Source organism: Dermochelys coriacea, chromosome 15, assembly GCF_009764565.3.
Source record: "Dermochelys coriacea isolate rDerCor1 chromosome 15, rDerCor1.pri.v4, whole genome shotgun sequence".
Taxonomy (NCBI): domain Eukaryota; kingdom Metazoa; phylum Chordata; order Testudines; family Dermochelyidae; genus Dermochelys; species Dermochelys coriacea.
The window spans coordinates 3,369,152-3,391,447 of record NC_050082.1 but is presented as its reverse complement, the minus strand read 5'-3'; the positions used below and the strand labels follow the sequence as shown (position 1 = coordinate 3,391,447).

The following is a 22,296-nucleotide window of genomic DNA, read 5'->3' as shown; positions in this document are numbered from 1 at the left end:
GTGTCTCCTCCCTCTATTCATGCTGTCTTGTAGAGTGTGAGGCTACATTAACAATGTGTTAACCCTTGACGGCTCAGCCGAGTGCTAGTTCATCATTTAGCAGCAAGGAATTTCCTGGGAAATATCCCATCCCCTGACTCCTCCACCCCAACCAAGCTTCACAATCATCATTACTGTGTACCGTATTAAATTGTTTAAAACTAATACTGTGTGTGTATGTAACGCTGGAACCTAATCCCCCTCTTTCCCCCCCCCCCCCCGCTTACATTAATTCTTATGGGGAAATTAGATTTCCTTAACATTTTCACCTAAAGTAGCATTTTTCAGGAACATAACTATAACGTTAAGCGAGGAGTTATTGTACGTACAGCTAAGGGGTCTGAGTTTCTATTTTCCCACTCCTCGCCCAATTTCCTCGTGATCCAAAGCGGCAATGGAATAGGCCAGGCAGCAGCACCCATACTGCAGCCTGGCAGACAAGGGAAGCAACTAGACCTTCTGGGTCGCAAGGTCTGCTCATCAGCTAGCCTCCAATTTCAGATCTCAAACTACAAATATGACTCTCAACTATAGTAAATTGGAGGACTTTACTGACAAACTCCCCCAGCAAGCTCAAGCCCGTTTCCAGGCTATCCTTGAGGAGGGCAAACTGGTCATGAGACTGGTGCTGTGGACATGGTAGATACCTCTTTGCACATAGTGGCTATGGGAATCCTCATGCGGAGGAAATCACAGCTACGTTAATCTGGTTTCACCAGGGAGGTACAGAATACCATAGCTTTCCCCAGGGAGGTACAGAATACCTTTTTATTAGTCTCGCCTGATTAACTAGAAGACCGACCCACTCCCTCAAGGATTCCAGACCCATGCTACAATCTCTGGGTAACTACATACCTGCACCCAAGCGAAAATTCTGCCACCTGCACAGCAGTTCAGGACTCCTCAGTTCTTCCAACAACAACAACCCTATGAACCCCCTCGCAAGTGACAGAAGACCCAGCAATCCCGTCCTACGTTACTGCCTTCACAGCCTTCAGCATCACATGTTCAGTCCTCCCAGAAGCGATATTTCTGAATGTACCTAGAGAGCCACCAACTGCTTTGCCTCCTCCTGCCATGCACTCAGCCCACCCCTTTGGGGGTTGTCTAGCACTCTTTTTAACAACTTGCACTGCAATAACAGCAGACAAAAGTGAGTCCTGGATGTCATTCAACATGGCTATACAATCAAGTTCACAACACTACCTCCTACGCATCCCTCGCCCCAATCCCTCCTCAGGGACCAGTCTCATGACAGCATCCACGCTCTAGATAAACTTCCTACTGCAAAGGGGGGGCAATAAAACACATTTCGCTGGACTATCAGGGCACCGCATTCTATTTCATGTATTCTCTGGTACCCAAGAAGAAGGGTGGATGGAGACCAATCCTGGACCTCCAATGGCTCAATTGTTTCATATGCAAGCCGAAGTTTGGTATGGTCACCTTAGCAGCCATCATACTGTCACTAAAAAGAGGCATGTGGTTTACAGCTCTTGGTATGTAAGATGCCTATTTTCACGCAGACATCCAACCAACCAACAGAAGGTTCTTGAGATTCACGGTGGGCCCTCAGCTCTTCCAATACAGGGTCCTACTGTTCAGATTCGCCAGTACTCCGCAGGTCTTCACCGAAGATTTTTCTGTCATAGCAACCCACCTCTGGCATCAGGGGGTCCTGATATTTCCGTCCTGATGATTGAATGGCTGCTAGCAGCGCAATACAGGGAAGAGCCTTGAGCCTAAACCTCCACATCACTCAGTCTCCTTTCATCTCCTGGGGGTGAGTGTAAATGTCAAAAAATCAACTCTGGTTCCAACACAGTCCCTGGATTTCATAGGGGCTTCCATCAGCATGGTCTCAACATGAGCCTTCTTACAGAGGGCCGGGTTCCAGACTGTGCAGGAACTCGTCGTCTGAGTAAACAGGCAATTCCTGTCTGGAACAGAAGGACCATCTCTCCTTGGCCACATGGCAGCTTGCACATGTCATCACCTTCACTCACCTCCAACTTGGCTGTCTTTAACTGTGGCTCCAACGGGTCTGTTCACCCATGCGATATACCATGTACTTTCTGCTGTCAGTCATAGAATCATAGAATATCAGGGTTGGAAGGGACCTCAGGAGGTCATCTAGTCCAACCCCCTGCTTAAAACAGGACCAATCCCCAACTAAATCATCCCAGCCAGGGCTTTGTCAAGCCTGACCTTAAAAGCTTCTAAGGAAGGAGATTCCACCACCTCCCTAGGTAACGCATTCCAGTGCTTCACCACCCTCCTAGTGAAAAAGTTTTTTTCCTAATATCCAGCCTAAACCTCCCCCACTGCAACTTGAGACCATAACTCCTCACTCTGTCATCTGCTACCACTGAGAACAATCTAGATCCATCCTCTTTGGAACCCCCTTTCAGGTAGTCAAAAGCAGCTATCAAATCCCCCCCCCCCGTTCTTCTCTTCTGCAGACTAAATAATCCCACCTCAGCCTTTCCTCATAAGTCATGTGTTCCAGTCTCCTAATCATTTTTGTTGTCCTCTGCTGGACTCTTTCCAATTTTTCCACATCCTTCTTGTAGCGTGGGGCCCAAAACTGGACACAGTACTCCAGATGAGGCCTCACCAATGTCAAATAGAGGGGAACGATCACGTCCCTCGATCTGCTGGCAATGCCCCTACTTATACATCCCAAAATGCCATTGGCCTTCTTGGCAACAAGGGCACACTGTTGACTCGTATCCAGTTTCTTGTCCACTGTAACCCCTAGGTCTTTTTCTATAGAACTGCTGCCTAGCCATTTGGTCCCTAGTCTGTAGCGGTGCATGGGACTCTTCCGTCCTAAGTGCAGGACTCTGCACTTGTCCTTGTTGAACCTCATCAGATTTCTTTTGGCCCAATCCTCTAATTTGTCTAGGTCCCTCCGTATCCTATCCCTACCCTCCAACGTATCTTCCTCTCCTCTCAGTTTAGTGTCATCTGCAAACTTGCTGAGGGTGCAATCCACACCATCCTCCAGATCATTAATGAAGATATTGAACAAAACCGGCCCAAGGACCAATCCTTGGGGCACTCCACTTGATACCGGCTGCCAACTAGACATGGAGCCATTGATCACTGCCCGTTGAGCCTGACAATCTAGCCAACTTTCTATCCACCTTATAGTCCATTCATCCAGCCCATACTACTTTAACTTGCTGGCAAGAATACTATGGGAGACGGTGTCAAAAGCTTTGCTAAAGTCAAGGAACAACACGTCCGCTGCTTTCCCGTCATCCACAGAGCCAGTTATCTCGTCATTGAAGGCAATTAGATTAGCCAGGCATGACTTGCCCTAGGTGAATCCATGCTGACTGTTCCTGATCACTTTCCTCTCTAAGTGCTTCAGAATTGATTCCTTGAGGACCTGCTCCATGATTTTTCCAGGGACTGAGGTGAGGCTGACTGGCCTGCAGTTCCCAGGATCCTCCTCCTTCCCTTTTTTAAAGATGGGCATCACATTAGCCTTTTTCCAGTAGTCCAAGACCTCCCCCGATCGCCATGAGTTTTCAAAGATAATGGCCAATGGCTCTGCAATCACATTCGCCAACTCCTTTAGCACTCTCGGATGCAGTACATCCGGCCCCATGGACTTGTGCTCGTCCAGCTTTTCTAAATAGTCCCGAACCACTTCTTTCTTCACAGAGGGCTGGTCACCTCTTCCCCATGCTGTGCTGCCCAGTTCAGCAGTCTGGGAACTGACCTTGTTCGTAAAGACAGAGGCAAAAAAAGCATTGAGTACCTTAGCTTTTTCCACATCCTCTGTCACTAGGTTGCCTCCCTCATTCAGTAAGGGGCTCACACTTTCCTTAACTTTCTTCTTGTTGCTAACATACCTGAAGAAACCCATCTTGTTACTCTTAACATCTCTTACTAGCTGCACCTCCAGGTGTGATTTGGCCTTCCTGATTTCACTCCTGCATGCTGGAGCAATATTTTTATACTCTTCCCTGGTCATTTGTCCAATCTTCCACTTCTTGTAAGCTTCTTTTTTGTGTTTAAGATCAGCAAGGATTTCACTATGAAGCCAAGCTGGTCGCCTGCCATATTTACTATTCTTTCTACACCTTGGGATGGTTTGTCCATGTAACCTCAATAAGGATTCTTTAAAATACAGCCAGCTCTCCTGGACTCCTTTCCCCCTCATGTTATTCTCCCAGGGGATCCTGCCCATCAGTTCCCTGAGGGAGTCAAAGTCTGCTTTTCTGAAGTCCAGGGTCCGTATTCTGCTGCTCTCCTTTCTTCCCTTTGTTAGGATCCTGAACTTGACCATCTCATGGTCACTGCCTCCCAGGTTCCCATCCACTTTTGCCTCCCATACTAATTCTTCCCAGTTTGTGAGCAGCAGGTCAAGAGCTCTGCCCCTAGTTGGTTCCTCCAACACTTTCACCAGGAAATTGTCCCCTACACTTTCCAAAAACTTCCTGGATTGTCTGTGCACTGCTGTATTGCTCTCCTAGCAGATATCAGGGTGATTGAAGTCTCCCATAAGAACCAGGGCCTACGATCTAGTAACTTCCGTTAGTTGCCGGAAGAAAGCTTCATCCACTTCATCCCCGTGGTCCGGTGGTGTATAGCAGACTCCCACCACGACATCACCCTTGTTGCTCACACTTCTAAACTTAATCCAGAGACACTCAGGTTTTTCTGCAGTTTCATACCGGCGCTCTGAGTAGTCGTACTTCTCTCTTACATACAGTGCAACTCCCCCACTTTTTCTGCCCTGCCTGTCCTTCCTGAACAGTTTATATCCATCCATGACAGTATTCCAGTTGTGTGAGTCATCCCACCAAGTCTCTGTTATTCCAATCACATCGTAATTCCTTGACTGTGCCAGAACTTCCAGTTCTCCCTGCTTATTTCCCAGGCTTCTTGCATTTGTGTATAGGTACTTGAGATAACTTGCTGTTTGTCCTGCTTTCTTAGTATGAGGCAGGAACCCTCCCCTCCCGCGATCTCCTGCTCATGCCTCCTCCTGGTATCCTACTTCCCCACTTACCTCAGGGCTTTGGTCTCCTTCCCCCGATGAATCTAGTTTAAAGCCCTCCTCACTAGGTTAGCCAGCCTGCTTGCGAAGATGCTCTTCCCTCTCTTGGTTAGGTGGAGCCCGTCTCTGCCTAGCACTCCTCCTTCTTGGAACACCATCCCATGGTCAAAGAATCCAAAGCCTTTTCTCCGACACCACCTGCGTAGCCATTCGTTGACTTCCATGATTCGACGGTCTCTACCCAGGCCTTTTCCTTCCACAGGGAGGATGGGCGAGAACACCACTTGCACCTCAAACTCCTTTATCCTTCTTCCCAGAGCCACATAGTCCGCAGTGATCCGCTCAAGGTCATTCTTGGCAGTATCATTGAGGCCATGTGGAGAAGCAGGAAGGGGTAGCGATCCGAGGGCTTGATGAGTCTCGGCAGTCTCTCCGTCACATTGTGAATCCTAGCTCCTGGCAAGCAGCAGACTTCTCGGTTTTCCTGGTCGGGGCAGCAGATAGATGACTCAGTCCCCCTGAGGAGAGAGTCCCCGACCACCACCACCCGCCGCCTCCTTTTGGGAGTGGTGGTCGTGGAACCCCCATCCCTAGGACAGTGCATCTCATGCCTTCCAGTCGGCGGAGTCTCCTTCTGTTCCCTTCCCTCAGATGTATCCTCTAGTCCACTCTCGGCATTAGTACCTGTGGAGAGAATATGAAAACTGCTGCTTACCTGTATCTGCATTTCTGGTACATGGACGCTCCCCTTTCTTCTTCTGGAGGTCACATGTTGCCAAATTTCTTCACCGTTCTCCTGTCCCTGCTGCGCAGCCTGCTCTGAATCTTCAGAATGTTGTGTCCGTAGACGCATATCCTGACGTCTGTCCAGGAAATCTTCAGTTTCTCTTATGCAACGCAGGGTCGATGCTTGTTTCTCCAGACCTTGAACTTCCTCTTCCAATATGGAGACCAGTTTCCACTTTGTACAGACAAAGTCACTTCTGTCCTGTGGAAGAAAAAGAAATATGGCACATCCAGTGCAGGTCACAACAGCTGAACGCTCCCCATCCATATTACTGTCCTTCTACAAGCTTCCTCAGGTGTTGTAGTAGCTACTCAGAGAAGCCAAGCCGGCAAGATGTAAGCCGCAGTGGGCTCTCCCCAGGCGAACTCCCTCTGTTAGCCTCTCTGCTCTTCGCCACTCAGCTGGTTCGCAGCTGACTGGATTTTTATAACAGTCAGGCCCACTCAAGGCTCACCTGGAACAAAGCACTCCCAATTCACTTTTTAAACCGCCAATCAAGCACACGGTCAAACTGTCCCCACAACAGACACTCAGATACTCACCAACACAGCCTCCTTAATGCAGCCCTTAGCGTATCTCCTCTCAAACAGATTCCAGGCGAACTCTCTCTATTAGCATCTCTGCTATTCACTGCTCAGCTGGTTCGCAGCTGACTGGCTTTTTATAAGTGTCCCCCAGAGGTGTTTTCCTCCCTGCTCTGGTGGATGGACCTGAGCTAGGTCTGCACTCCGATGCTTTTCCTCCCATCCTTCCTTGACACAACGATCATCACAAACGCATCGCTCGCCAGATGGGGCACCCACATGGGTGAGCACATGACACAAAGGTCTTGGACTCCTCGGGAATCCAGAATGCACATCAATATCCTGGTGCTTCAGGTAGTATGGAGAGCGTCTCGCATTTCTTCCATCCATTTGCTCCCATCATGTTCTCATCGTGTCTGACAACACCACCAGTGTTTTTTACATCATCAAACATGGGAGTACAAGATCAACTACACTCTGTGTGGAAGCAGTTCATCTATGAGATTGGTGCATTGCCCACAAGATCCTGTTGTCAGCAGCCTATCTTCTGGGGACTCAGAACATGATTGCAGACTCCCTCAGCAGCAAATACATAGTCGATCATGATTACGGTGTCGTGAAGCTCCCAGTTAACGACATTTTCAGCCTATGGGGGACTCCAACCAGGGACCTTCTTGCCTCCCACACCAACAGCAAGTGCAGCACATACTGCTCCGGGGGGCTCTGCATCCATTCCTGAGGCGATGCCCTTGTCCTCCACTGGTCAGACGAGATCAATTACTCCTTTCCCACTCTACCTCTGCTGCCACAAGTCCCCCACAAGATTAGATAGGAGAAGGCCATGATTATTCTGATCACCCCTTTCTGGCCAGGCCCATTCTGGTTTCCCCACCTTCTTCTGTCAGCTTCTCCCTCGCTTCCTCTGCCAACTTTCCTGGAGCTGCTCATCCAACATGGCAGCATGATCAGGCATCCTGATCCACAGTTGCTTCCCCTCAGAGCTTGGTTTTTGGATGGACATCTTCGCTAGAATGGGAATGTTTGTTGGCAGTACATCGTTAGAGATTTCTAAGAGCAGGTTGGACAAACGCCTGTCAGAGATGGTCTAGATAATACTTAGTCCTGCTGTGAGTCCTGGGGACTGGACTAGATGACCTCTTGAGGTCCCTTCCTGTCCTATGATTCTAAAACATCCTCTCAAGCAGCAGGAAGGAGTCCACAAGGCATTCCTAGTGGGCCAAATGGAAGCGTTTTGCCTCCTGGCCCAACAGAGGGGCCTTGTCCCTGTGGACTTCCCCCCCCCCCCCCCACCCATGGAAGGGCACTCCCTATTTACACATCCATTGACTACCAGGTTTTGAAAGTGTCTCCTCAGAACCTTCCCACCATTCAACTTATTGCTCCCCAATGGGACTTCTACTTTGTTCTCTCGACATTTAATGACAGGTTTCAGAGTAGCAGCCGTGTTAGTCTGTATTTGCAAAAAGAAAAGGAGTACTTGGGGCACCTTAGAGACTAACAAATTTATTAGAGCATAAGCTTTCGAAGTGAGCTGTAGCTCACGAAAGCTTATGCTCTAATAAATTTGTTAGTCTCTAAGGTGCCACAAGTACTCCTTTTCTTTTTGACATTTAATGAAATTGCACTTTGAGCCACTGGCTTCATGTCCCTGTCCCTCCTTTCCATGAAGGTTGCCTTCCTGGGGTTATTACTTCCCATGAGAAGAATAAGTGAACTGAGGGCAATGAGGGCGGATCCCCCTTTCACCATGTTCCATAGTGACAAAGTTGCCCTGGGCCAGCACCCCAAGTTTCTGCAAGGGTTGTTTCTTGCTTTCATCCCCTCCAACCAATGCACTTACCTGCTTTCTTGCCGAAGCCTCATGCCTCAGCAGAGGAGTGGCGCCTTCACTCCCTCGATCTCTGTAGGGCCTTGGCCCTCTACCTGCAGACGATGAGACCATTCAGGAAGTCCCCTAGACTGTTTGCCTGCCCCTTAATCCTTTCAGTGACAGCAATAATCTCCACATAGAGGATGTCTAAATGAATTTCAGGGTGCATTATGCTCTGCTGTTGGTTATTGGGTCAGCCTCCACTCCTTGCGGGGGGAGAGCCTATTCTACAAGAGCTCAAGCATCTACTACACTCTCCCTTCACAATGTACTGCTTTCAGACTATGCAGGGCATCCAGGTGGAGTTCAGTATGAACCTTTGTTGCTCATTACACCTTGGTGCCAAACTCTGGGATGTTTCGGCACAGCTGTCTTCTGGTCCACCATTCCATCCTCTTCCTTGCACCCTCTTCCAAATTAGGTACTGCTTGTTAATCACCCTCAGTGGAATACAGTAGGGACCGTCGCTCAAAGAAGAGGAGGTGACTATTTACCTGCAACTGGAGGTTCTTCGAGATGTGTGGTCCCTATCTGTATTCCACTTCCCACCCGCTGTGCATCTGTTCAGTTTGTGGTGGAGAAGGAACTGAGGCTGGGGTCAGTCCACCCTGCCTTTTATTGCCTTGGACAAAACGATGAGGTGAAGCAAGGGCCCATGTGCGTACCAGCAAACACTACTACTTTCATATTCTTGGCTCCGGACACACAGCACACGCGTAAACCCCCAGTGGAATACAGATAGGAGACTATACATCTCGAACAGCCTCCTTGTCCAGGTAAGTAATCTCCTCTTGCGCCTTTGGTTTCAGGACATCGATATTAATACTGATGATGAGCTGGATGCATATATTGAGGATCTGATCACCAAGGGAGACTGAGCAGTCCAGACCCTGCACTGGCAAGCAGCATGGAGGAGTTGGTCCCTGTGATCTCTGAGATGTGGATTCCTGCAGTGGAGGGGACCCGAGCAGCGCATGAAAGGGGAGGGCCATTAGACTGTGTATCATATTGATGTCTGTGTACAACCTGTTCTTGTGATTTTACATGCAAAAGACGTTGGTGCTGTTGGCAGGACAGTTTTTAACATTGTAGTTCTTCAAATCTCTTCCCTTTGTTTATAAATATTTATTTTTTAAAAGAAACAGGAACTGTGCCTGGTATGACAGGAGGGCAGCGGTGTTGGTTTTTTTGTTTTTTGTTCCCCCCCCCCCCCCTTCAGTGCAGTAAAAGTACAAGAACCTTTTTCCTTCGGGGTATGCTGGTAATCTATGCCCAGTTCTTGGCACCAGAACATCCTCTGCAGCACCTTGTACCTGATATCTCTTCAGATAAAGAAGGGAAAAATCTAGCAACAACTTAATGGAAACACCTACTCTGAGACCTTGAGTGACTGAGTAGAATCTGGATTGGGCTTGGCTCCTCAGGGCTATGGTAACTGGGCCATAGGAGGCTCAGGTTCAGGGTTTCTAACTACGCAAGGGGATCAGTGCACCTATTCCTCAGTGATGGGATGGGGTGTGAACCTTCAGGATGCTGTAGCTGAGCATGGATGTGGGGTCTTCAGAGCCCTCATTACACAGCCATAGGATCAAACAGGGAGTGGGGCTCTGTTAGCAGGCCTAGGAAGCTTAGACCCACCGATGCTTTAATTGGGGGGTGGGAGAGGGGAAGAGGCTCTCAGTGCTGGGACTGAGCCTGCTGGGGTTCTGGTACCTTGTGATTTCTCAGGGCAGGGAGGTGCAAGGGTTAGAGTGCAAGGTTTCTACCGCTTCTACAGCCCCATATTGCACATTCTTCACCACTGCTGCCATTGTTTGAGGTGTGAGGGGCAGATGGACTCCCTGACTAGCTCAAAATAAAACTGACCCTGTGTTCTAAGTGCCCCTCCTTCTGCTCTTTCTTGCTTTGCTCCACTTGGACTCTTCCAGTTGTTTTTAAATAGAGCACTGGAAATGGAGCCATTCCCCCTTTTAGTCACTGGATTGCACCTAGCCCCAGCTCAGCAGCAAGGATGAGCTCTATCCTCTCTAATGTGGGGGTTGGAGGCTGTATTTAAAACTGGTAGGGCATTGGTTCTCAACCAGGGGTCTGGTGCCCCTTGGGGATCACAAGAAGGCTTCAGGGGGTCTGCAAAGCAGGGACAGTGTTAGACTCATTGAAGCCTGGAACAGAAAGCCCCAGCCCCACCTCAGAGGGCTGAAGCCTGATCCCTGCCACTTGGGGCTGAAGTTGAAGCCTGAGCAGCTTAGCTTCATGGGGCCTTCTGTGGTACGTGGCCCCCGCCAGTTGCCCTGCTTACTAGCCCCTAAGGCCAGCCCTGCCTTTTATATGCAGAAAAAGTTGTTGTGGCACAGGTGGGCCATGGAGTTTTTATAGCATGTTCCAGGAGCCTCAGAAAAGAACAGGTTGAGAACCCCTGTGCTAGGGGCCAGGGTCTGTCACAGACATGGGGCACCCCAGGCATGCTGGTAGTGTGTTTATGCAATAGCCATCAATGCTCACCAACAGGGCTCCCTAAGCCTCATCACTCCCCTTCTCTCTGTGCCAAAACTGCTCTAGGAAATGCCCCTTCACTTTGGGGAAATGCAAATAGTGTTAACCAAAAAAGCTCTTGGTATAGGTACTGGCATTCTAGCAAGAGTGGCATGCTCATGGTGACCTCTTCCCACAAGCGAAAACTCAAGAAGGGAGCTGATGTTATAACCCTTAGGGCACTGAGAAGTGTGTCAACTCCCAACACATTCAGCATCCCTTCCTCTCCTGCACCCTCACCCTACTCCAAAAGCCTCAGGTACCTTGCCAAGCCTCCCAGCTGACTTGCATGTCTGCCTCTGGACTGCTGCTGCCTCACTGGGCCAGAAACCCTTCTTCTTCCTTAGCACAGTGTTGCCAATAGACTCCTGTTTCTGAGCCATTCCCTGGATGGTGTCCGTCTCATTGGAGGGATGCTACTTTGTGCCTCCCCTAGTTAACCAGAGGGCAGCTGATTTCCAAAGGGTTAGATTAAGGGCCCAGTCTCCAAAAGCTTGTTTGGCCTTAGTAGGTACTGCTGCAGTACAAATAATTGGATGGCCATAATTTTCCTAGCTAACAGCTACTTCCTGTTGGGCAAACTACTGTTCTAAAGGCCTCATGACCTGTAGCAAGCAGGAGAAGGATGTACTGCCCTGCTTGGACTCTTCACTGTGATTCCAGTAATAAAGCCTACAGGCCCCTCATCCAACAGCTGGACAACACTAAAAGATGTCAGCAACAGAAACCTCTCCAGGGAAAGTATACAAATCCAGCAGATATTAACAATATTAAATAATATAATATGAGGCCAACACTGTGGCTCTGTGAAGCTGAGGGATCCTTTGCGTTAGGGAAAATTAAAGCTTTTGTTGCGGGGGGAGGATTTGTACACACAACCAAACACAGCCTGGATTGCTGAGGAATGCACCGAGAAATGTCCAAGAGGTGCAGAGCCCTCTGACCCCACAGCTGTAAGAAATGTTCAAGCAAATACTAGGAAAAATGTTTTGCTCTGGCATAGAGGAGGTTCTGCCAAACTGATGCCAAACCAGAAAGAGAACAAGAGATCCATTTTCATTATATAGGGTCAGCTATTTAAACCTCTCTAAAACCTGAACCCTCACCAGCCCATTTGTGAAGAGCTGTAAAGAGTTAAACTCAAGTAAACCGATGACCTATGGTGAAAGGAAGAAGCAGCTGTGTGCTGCTTTGGTCTCCTGGGTCCATAGCCATTGCTTTCACAGTTGGTGGCCTGTATCCTCTTCCCTTCAGGTAGGTTAAAAACTAGCTCGGAAGTCAAAGCTGAGTGAGTGCTGCACACTGGCTAGCCGGGCAGTTGTGTGGGGAGGGCAGTTCTGTGGGGAGGGGAAACTAGTGCTGCTACTGGCAAAGACAGGGGAGGCTTCAAAACCCTGGCAGCTCTTAGAGAGCAGTCACTAGTGTGGGGTCTCTACTAACCCTGGGTGTGCTCTAGACAAGTACTCACCCTGGACATTCTGCACTATGTCTGCAAGGATGGGTGAGTTCCCATGGGCGTCTCGGCTCCTTGCACTGTAACCTCCAGCTTCCCTCCTATCCAGGTTCTTATACCGCCTTCAGCCTTGTGTCCCAGCTCCTTTCAGTGATGATTGACATCTATCAGGTTTGCTCTCTCCCTCGCAAAGGGAACTTGCACACACTCCACTCTTGGGTCACTGTCCTCAGCTCCTGGACATACCAGCAACGCACTGAGGCACCTGGCTTACTGAGGACCTAACGTTACAGTAGAACCTCAGAGTTATGAACTGACTGGTCCACCACACACCTCATTTGGAACCGGAAGTACACAATCAGGCAGCAGCAGAGCCAAAGAAACCAAATACAGAATAGTACTGTGTTAAGTGTAAACTACTAAAAAATAAAGGGAAAATTCTAAAAAGGATTTGACAAGGTGAGGCAACTGTGTTTGTTTCATTTAAATTAAGATGATTAAAAGCAGCATTTTTCTTCTGTATAGTAAAGTTTCAAAGTTGTATTAAGTTCTTGTTCAGCTGTAAACTTTTGAAAGCATATTTTGTTCAGTCACAAACAACCGCCATTCCTGTGGGGTTCGTAACTCTGAGGTACTACTGTACCCAAAACACCAACCAGCTGTTGTGAGAAAGCAGCCAGCAGGTGGCACCCAAAGCAAGAAGCATGACATGGCCCCTTGGCCAGGAATTTACTGACGGTGCAGAACTGCTCTTTCACCCAGAGCGCTTCTGCACCAGCCGTTTTCACACACACTCAGATTTTCCTAACGCCTGAAGGGACCATCGCAATAATCTAGTCTGACCTCCTGCACATTGCAGGCCACAGAACCTCACCCACCCACTCCTGTACTAGACCCCTGAGCTCTGGCTGAGTTACTAAGGCCTCAAATCCTGATTTAAAGACTTCATGTTACAGAGAATTTGCCATTTATATTAAACCTGCAAGTGACCTGGGCCCCATACTGCAGAGGAAGGCAAAAAAACCCAGTTCTCTGCCAGTCTGACCTTCCTGACCCGAAATATTGCTATCAGTTAAATCCTGAGCATATAGGCAAGACGTGGTCTAGAAGGCACAGCAGAAGGGAGGGACTGGAGGGTGGGTGAGGATCCAATGCCTCTGGCTGGATGTGGTAGTTTTCAAGTGAATATAGTGCTGGGGAAATTTCAGCCCAGCAGCCCTGGAGACTGGACGCCTAGCCACAGGAGCCATCCTGGGAAGCAGCAGTGCTGCGAGTTTTCTACACCCTCTCTTCAAGCGTCAGAGAGTTTAAGAGGAGAGGAGAGAAACGGACCATCCAGACTGACCTGTATAGCAGAGGCCACCAGCCTCAGCCAGCACCCACACATTAACCAGCATCTGAATCAAGACAAGGTATTACAGCCCACAGGAGACTTGGTAGGTGCTACAGGCTGAGACTAGAGGGGTCCGAGGTGCACCAGTGCCTGAGGCCCCCACGCTGTCTGGGAAATGATTCAGTGAGGAATATCCAGATAATCCTGGCAAGTGAACCACATGCTGCAGGAGGAAGGAAAAAAATCTGAGCTGGGGGAAAATTCCTTCCTGACCCCACATACGGTGATCAGTTAGCCCCTGAGTATGGGAGCAAGACCTAAGCACCTGAGAGAGAGAGAGACAATGCTCATACCCTGTCAGCACCCTGGCCCACCCACCATCCGTAATGCAGCAGAAGAATACACTAGGGTGGGAATTCCTTCCTGGCCCCTGTAGGTGATCTGAAGCATGAGCTTTTAGGATCATAAATTATAAACCGGGACTGAGCCCCAGGGCTGCTGAGCCCTGCTCCCCACCATCACAAGCAATCAAGCCGAGGGGCAGTGCACTCTTGATGGCCCATTCAGTTCTTGCAGTGGAGGTAAATCATGACAGCTGGAGCTTGTGTACAGCAAACACCTCCCTGCTGGGAGCTGCGCTGAGACCAGGTAAACTCATTGCACAGTAACACAGGACACTGAGCCGCCAGCAGCTGGTGAGTATGGCTGGCTATTGCTGACCTGCACCATGTTTGACACGATGCGCTCAAGGTTAAAGGCCCTAGTTCCTGATTTGGGCTCTTTGTACTAGGGGAATGATGGGACAAGGCACAGGAGAATGGAGAGTCCAGCCCAAGATCTCTCCCTTCCCCCTCCCCCTGAATCAGCCAGTGGCTTTGGAAACTGTCCTAACCTTAATGACAGGTTTCAGAGTAGCAGCCGTTTTAGTCTGTATTCGCAAAAAGAAAAGGATTACTTGTGGCACCTTAGAGACTAACAAATTTATTAAATACAAATTTATTAGCTACAGCTCACTTCATCGGATGCATCCGATGAAGTGAGCTGTAGCTCACGAAAGCTTATGCTCTAATAAATTTGTTAGTCTCTAAGGTGCCACAAGTACTCCTTTTCTTTTTGTCCTAACCTTGTCACCATCACTGTCCCCATTCTGCCTCCTCTATGCCCTGGTATGTGACTGCTGCTACCACTGTGAAGAGAGGGGGACGAGATGCAGTTCAGCTGCTAGGATCAGGGCTAAGCGGAGCAGAGAAGCCCTCTCTGAAGGAGCAGCCAGGGAGCAGGCCAATGAAGCACCCCATTGTCTCGGTGGTGGGACCGTCAGCCATGTCGGTGGAGATGTTGGTCCCCACGTGCTGCCCCATCACCGGGGAAACCTCCTGCAGAGGAAGAGGCATCCCCAGCCCCTGCCAGGGCAGTCTAGTGCTGACCCTGCCTTTGTTGGCTCCACTGGGTTTGTTTGAGGAGATAAGCAGAGCCTCTTCCTCTTCCTGCCAGCCGCCAACTCCCCGCTGCAGCTGTCTGGAAGCACCCGCTTCCCCTGCAATGAAAAGGGTCAGCTGGTGCCTCCCCCTCTACCCAGAAGGGAGCGAGCCAGCCCCAGCGCACAGCCCAAGGTGCAGCAGGACGGGTGCTGCCAAGCCACACACACTGGGCCCTTGTCTTATGCTGTGAGCTGCTGGCATCCTCTCTCCACTCTCAGGGCCCCTGCCTGGGGGGCCAGCACTGGGGGAAGAGGAGTGAGCCCCTATCTGAGGCTCTATCTTAGGGCTGAGATCAGAGATCTCTGCTCCATCCTGGGCAGTCACCTGCCCAGCCCAGAGTATCTCCCTGGCCCACCTACCCGACCTGCTGGGGTCACCTGCCCCCCATCACAGCTCCCCTCAGCTCTGGGCCAGTGTTTGAGGAGCTCCTCCTGTCCCCCCATCACCCCTGCCATCACAGCCCTCCCTGATCCCAGGCCAGTGTGTGAGGCACTCCTCCTGTCCCCCATTACCCCTCATCATGCCCCCCCCTTGGTCCTGGCCCGTGTGTGAGGAACTGTCATAAACCTGTGACTGACCTTTGAAGATGTCAAATGTGGGGCACAGCACCAACCTGACACAGTGGGTAGCTGGAGGGCAGGGGGTGTCCTCACGTTAACATGGCCTGTGTTCTCCAGCCATAGTGCTGGAAATATTTTTTCCTGAGAAGTTTCTGAAGGTGAACCATGTCTCAGTTTCCCCACAAGCATTCCTTTAGTAGTCCCAAGGCCATGTAGTGCTGGTCACATCCAGAATCCCACCATAAGCCTATACACCCTTTAATTCTGTATCCTAGTAGCAATACAGCTATCAGCATTGGCCAAAATATTTATGCCAGGATCAGGTCCGGGAGGTACCTTCTTACTATGGTCTGACTCCAGAGGGGAAAGGAAAAGCTCTGACAAAGAAACCCCTAGAAAACCTATAATAAGTGGTGTCATTGCTGGTTATTGGACCTTAGCTAGAGCCAGATGAGTTTAGGGCTGAACTTTGTGTCACGCTGCCTGGGGTGGTTCACGACTGTGTGTGCCAACCTTGGGGCAGACACCCCAAACTGGCTGTATGTTCTATAGTTAGATTTCACCAATACACTAACAAGTATGAACTCCCAGAGCACTGTAACAGCCTTACCCCAGAGTCACAGACGGTCCCTTTGGGTGTTCCTGGTCAGGGAAGATGCATGATGTGCATATCTTTAAGAACACAGGACTGTTCAGGAAGCAGCCAACAGGGACTTTCTTTCCTGATTTGCAGATTACCATTGGTGATACTGAAATGCAAATAATGATCTTGGGGTGCCCATCTTATTCCTTGCTCCGCTGGCTTATGAAGCTGTACACTGGCCACCTTGACAACACCAAGAAAAGACTCACATGCCAGCTCAGCAGATGCAGAATGCCAGCTGAATGTGCTTTCGGCAGACTGAAGGAGCGCTGGTGTTGTTCACTCACAGATTGGATCTCAGTGAGAAAAATTTCCCAATGGTTACAGCTGCCTCTTGTGTCCTGCACAAAACCTGTGAGGCAAAGTTACTGCTGGGTTGGAGGGCAGTAGTAAAGCAGCTGTCTGCTGACTTTGAACAGCCAGACACGGGCCATTAGAAGAGCTCAACATGGAGCTATGCAGCTGAGAGAGGCATTGGAAGGCCACTTTAACCGTCAGACACAGAGTGTTGGACATACCTGGCCCTAAAGCATTGAGGGTTGTTAGAAATTGTGTAGTGCTTGGTGTAAGTTTGTGAATGTCACATTGACTTTTAATGAACCTAGGAATTATGCAGTGCTTGTGCATTTATAATTACTGCACAGTGTGTTTTGTAACTGAATCTGAGAGTTCTGTGGTCCTACTCCATTACAAGCAATGTGTGCTTTTGATGGCATGAGGCATTCTGTTGGATATGTTATGAAGTAATAAAGAGGAATTTATTTCCAAAATATAAAGCTGTATTGCGTACCAGAAACAGTGCAAAACATTCATGTGAAATTAAAACCTAGTATGGTGAAAATTTATAAATTAATAGAACTTTAACATTAGCACACTAGAAAATATTTGTTCCCATTTCTGTCCATTTCTGCCAAACATACACCAGCCACGGCTCTCTCAGGTCAGTTCACATGATGCTGTGGTTTTCCTTACTGTCCCCTGGCACAGAGCAGCAGGGGCAGGGGCAGGGATGTGGCCCCTGATGCTACGGGGAATGTTGGAGGGTGTAGGGAGCTGCTGAAATTGAGTTCTTCATTGACTGCAAAGGGAGACCAGCCCAGGACTGGTGGACTGGTCAGGGCTGGATTAAGACCTTTAGAGGCCCTAGGCACTGAAAAGATTATGGTGCCCCCCCCATATGTAATTCAAAATAAAAACAATACTATACCATAAAATAAAATTTTATTTTTCAAAATGACACAAAACTTACATGTATGCTGAAATTAAAATAGCTTCTTTCTAGATTTTCTGATTGCAAAATTCTGGATAAGTTCATGGAAGCTGACTCAATGAAGCATGTCCACTTCCATACACAATAGGGAAAGTGAATCAAGTTTGTCCTGACACATCGTTGTTCTCTGAGGGTTTTTTATTCTTTTCAGCTAAGAAAAAGAGCATTCTGCAGAGCAGTTAGTAATCATCACTATTAGAAAAATACATAATGCGATCTCTACATTTGGAAATACACATTGTATTCCATCTTTCAGTATTGTGCCATGAAGATCAATGTGACTGAATTTCATTTTTCCTGTTTCATTAAACTTTGCGCGCATATTACAGTGGAACTGCTGTACTTCTCCACAGAGATTCATGTTCAAGTCAACAGGGTACGAGTCAACTAGCTTTTGGGAACCTTGTGAATATTGTTTGTCAGATAAGTCCATATCATTTAGAAAAGAAAATCTACTTGATACTTCTTTGTACACTTCACCTCTCTCTTCATATGAGCTTCAAGTAAGCATAGTAAGTAGATATGTGAAATTTGTCTCTAGAATTCAATGCTGTTTCTGTTGCACTGCTATCATTTGCTTGTTTTTTCCTGATTTGCTTGCGGGACTGGGCTTCTTTGTAGTTAGTATCAGGCAAGATATCTTTGATAGGTCTTCAAATCTTTCAAAATCATTCCACAAAGTGTGTAAGTGGTCTGCTAATGATTGACAGAGGTCTGCACATGTTTTCAAATCCAATTCTTTTTCTTGGAGAGCTTGACTTGTGTGGTAGAAGTGTCGTAAAATTTCATTCCACATGGTCAACATGAATACAAACTCTAGTTCTTGCATCTTGTTTGCAATGTTTTCTGCCTCTCGTATAGTTTCTCCCTTTTGTGATTGGTCTTCAGCTATACTTTCTAATGCATCCACAATCTTTGAGTAGGACTCCAGAATTGCACTTGTTGCCATTGCATGTGCTTCCCAGCGGATATTAGGAAGAGATTTCAACACACGATCATTGCCCAAATATGTTTTAAGAACTGCCCATCGGTGTGTTGAGGCAGAGAAAAATGTGGTGACAGGGTTGGGCCAGATGGCTACAGGAGAGTAATAGAAGGCAGGTATATTAGCCCCAGGTTAAATAGGTCCCTTTTCCTTGAGTAAGGTAACAGGGAAGGTTCCAGAACAATCAGGAACCTTCTGGAGACAATTAAGACAGATAGGCTGATTAGAACACCTGCAGCCAATCAAGAAGCTGCTAGAATCAATTTAAGGCAGGTTAATCAGGGCACCTGGGTTTAAAAAGGAGCTCACTTCAGTTTGTGGTGCGCATGTAAGGAGCTGGGAGCAAGAGGTGCTAGGAGTTGAGAGTGAGAACGCGGACTGTTGGAGGACTGAGATGTACAAGCATTATCAGACACCAGGAGGAAGGTCCTATGGTGAGGATAAAGAAGGTGTTGGGAGGAGGCCATGGGGAAGTAGCCCAGGGAGTTGTAGCTGTCACACAGCTGTTCTAGGAGGCACTCTAGACAGCTGCATTTCACAGGGCCCTGAGCTGGAACCCGGAGTAGAGGGCGGGCCTGGGTTCCCCCCAAACTTCCCAACTCCTGGTCAGAGACAGGAGGAGTTTACCTGGACTGTGGGTTCACAAATATGGCCAAACTGAGGGTTGCTGTGAAGCTCCAAGGCGAGCAAATCCGCCAGTAAGCGCAAGACCCACCAAGGTAGAGGAGGAACTTTGTCACAATGTATGAAGTAACTGGACTGTTGAGAAAAAACTTACTGCCACCAGACAACAATCAACAGCACTGCAGCCAACAAGATTGAGAGAGTGTGCAGCACATGGTATGAATATGGCATATTTGTTCTGTTCTAAAAGCTTCTTCTGCATTCCTTGATAACGCCCTGACATGTTGGCAGCGTTGTCATAAGATTGACCTCTGCACTTTGAGAAATCTATTTTGCAAACTTGGCATAGATAATGCAGTACTTGATTTGCCATTTCTTCACCAGTGTGGCTTTTCAAATTGAGGAATGTTATAAATCATTCAACTGGTTTTCCATCTGTGGGAGACACATCTTAGTACAATACGCAATTGATCAATATGTGAAAGATCAGGTGTAGAGTCAACAGATAAACTGAAGTACCCAGCAGTACTTATTTCATCCACAGTAGCTGAACGAACTTTGTTATTCATTAGACCAATGAGTTCATCACATATTGTCTTGGATAAGTATGATGGGTTACCTTTGCCAGCATTCCCATATTTTGAGATATGGCCTGCTAAAAATGGGTCAAACTGAGCCACAAGCTCCAACAATCCCAAGAAATTTCCATTCTGCAATGATCCAAATGTGTCATTTGATCCCTGGAAAGGGAGACCATGTTCAGCTAATGTTTGAATAATGGCTATAACACGCTGCAAGACAGGTTGCCAGTATTCACGCTCCCCTTTAATTTGTTCTTCCAATTTTTGTGTCAATCCAAAGCCCTGTCTTCGATTTAAATATGTCAACATTGAATCTCTAGGAGTAGTGCTATTTTCATTTTGTTCAATTAAAACAGTATTCCACCAGTCACTAAATCCATCTGCAGCAAACTGGGATGTTGAAGGTTTATATGCAGAAAGTTTGTGAACAAAACAGTACACAGACCCTGCTAACAGTGAATACAGTAGCCATTCTCGAGTGTATTTCTCACCATTCGCTTTCATGCCAAAAAATATTTTTTGCGGACAATATCTTGTTTGCTTGCCATTGGTAAAAGTCCGACCTGATTTCTCAAATGGCCCAGTGTGGTGTTGACAGTCATTTGGTCCACAATCTATCCAGTAAGCTACATAATCAGTACTGAAATCAACCCACATACCAGGATCTTTTTCCTATTATTTACAGCATGAGCAGGTTCAGTCTTTGACACAACCACACCTTCTAGAACAATGTCTGTTTTACCACCAGGAGTAGAATGATCAATTCCAGTCTCTGACACATCCCATGTTCTGGAATGGTGTTTGTTTCACCAGTAGAAGAAAGGTCAGTCTCTGAGTGTGTAGTGCAGCGTAAAGAAGTCTAACAAAGTTCTGATTTTTCCCATGATGATTTCTTCGATGCTTTTTTTGAAATATCAAATATCAAATTTGATAAATAAAAAACAGTAACATTTCAGCTGCTCTTTCTGTGGGTGCGGGTACAGGGCAATGGCACTGAGTGCTGGCACTCTTTTCCCGCGCGGGGGTGTGTGTGTGAGTTTAGCTTATATCTCATTCCCTGGGGGTCAGGAAGGCATAGCTGCCGCTGGTGTCCCGAAGCACTGAGTGGAGACAGAGAGGACGAGTGTGAGGAGCAGCTGGGATCAAAGGTGCTCGGCTAGGCCTGGGCACAATTTCTCTGGCATACGCAGAGTCCTTTGGGCCCCCGAGAAGGGCAGAGGTATGAGGCAGATGCTGATCCACGGCCAGGGGAGGGGGAGAGATTGTCAAGAGTGACAGTGAAAGCTTCCAGGCTTGGAGTAACCTTCTGTACAGCTGGCTGGTGAGCCAGGCCGCACCAACCGCCGGCCATACGCTCTAGGCCAGAATTTCCTGCTGACGCTCGTGATGTTGGGCACCCAACTGGAGATGCCTCGAAGGGGGCCTGAGATCCAAGGGGCAGGTGCCGAGCTCTTCCTCAAAACCAGGCCCTAAAATCTCTGCTCCCTTGAAAAGCCTCAGCCAGGCCCTGGGGCTGGAGTGCCCCTGAGGGGCAGAGGGTTAGATGGGAGAGCCTGGCACCTCCTCCTTCCTTCCTCTTGGGCTTTCCACAATCCAATGGAGCCCCAGGATTTTTCTCTGCTCTGCGGCCCTGATCATAGAGTTCCCCCACCTTGGCTCTGTTGGCTTTGCCCAGCATGCTGGAAGGAGGCTGTGAAAGGTTGGGCTGTGGGGACACCTGCCGGCTCCCAGCCCCCTAGCGGCTGCTTCAATTCCCCTTTGAGGTCCCCTGCTAATGGAGTTCCAACGCTCTATTAAATGGTCACAAATTGCTCCTGTTGGCCTGCTCCAGCCATTCCCAGGCTGCCTCCCCTGTGAGGCGAGCAGGGAGGTGCGAGGGGCACCCTGCCTTGGAGGTGCCTGGTGCTTTCGCTTCCATGTGTGAAAAGCCGAAGGGCTGCGAGGTAATAGTCCAGTAACCAGGCAGCGCAGGGAGCAGGCACGGGAGCGACTGGGTTGAGAATACACCCACAAATGATAATACTGTTCACTAGGCTGACTGTCTGCTGGGTCTCAGAGCCCGACTGGCAGCAAGCAGCGAGGCAATGGGCAGCCTGGCTGAGCAATGGGTATGGGAATGGGGGTAGGGGGCAGGAGTCTGCAGGTCTGGGGGAGGGATGAGCCCCCAAGGGGAAGGGAGGTTTTTTAACATGAGACACAAGGCACAGCTGGGAAGCATGGGCTGGACTGAAACGTGGGATGCTCAGGCTGGGCTTTCTGGCAGCAATGTCAGGCTGCGGGATCATACAGCGCACTGGTCCCAAGCTGCAGAGAGACACTGCTGGACACCTCAAGAGTCCCACTCCCAACTCTCCCTGCCTTAACCCCTTACATCCCACTCCCCTCCTAAAGTCGGGGGTGAAAACCAGGTGTCCTGGCTCACAGACATCCTACTATGGTGGCTGAGGTGAGAAATACTCAAATAAATTTGTTAGTCTCTAAGGTGCCACAAGTACTCCTTTTCTTTTTGAGGTGAGAATTGCAGTGAGTTCCCTCTGGCAGGAAGGGAGCTTGTCAACTGTCTGTAATGGGCCACT

The 22,296-nt window shown here is 48.6% G+C and overlaps 1 protein-coding gene across 6 annotated transcripts in view; it reads left to right on the top strand.

The window, feature by feature from the left end:
• The window catches only part of MORC2 (MORC family CW-type zinc finger 2), a 107,287-nt gene extending 97,151 nt beyond the window's left edge, over positions 1–10,136 (top strand). For 4 of the 6 annotated variants that reach the window (XM_043497843.1, XM_043497842.1, XM_043497845.1 and 1 more), the window contains one exon: positions 9,478–10,136. In XM_043497843.1, coding sequence (XP_043353778.1) covers positions 9,478–9,618 — 141 coding nt within the window. In that variant the 3' untranslated portion in view covers positions 9,619–10,136. Of the gene's footprint in view, positions 1–9,067 lie in introns of all 6 variants that reach the window. The other 2 variants (XM_038373227.2, XM_038373222.2) reach the window with 1 other exon arrangement.
• The last annotated feature ends 12,160 nt before the right edge of the window (positions 10,137–22,296 follow it).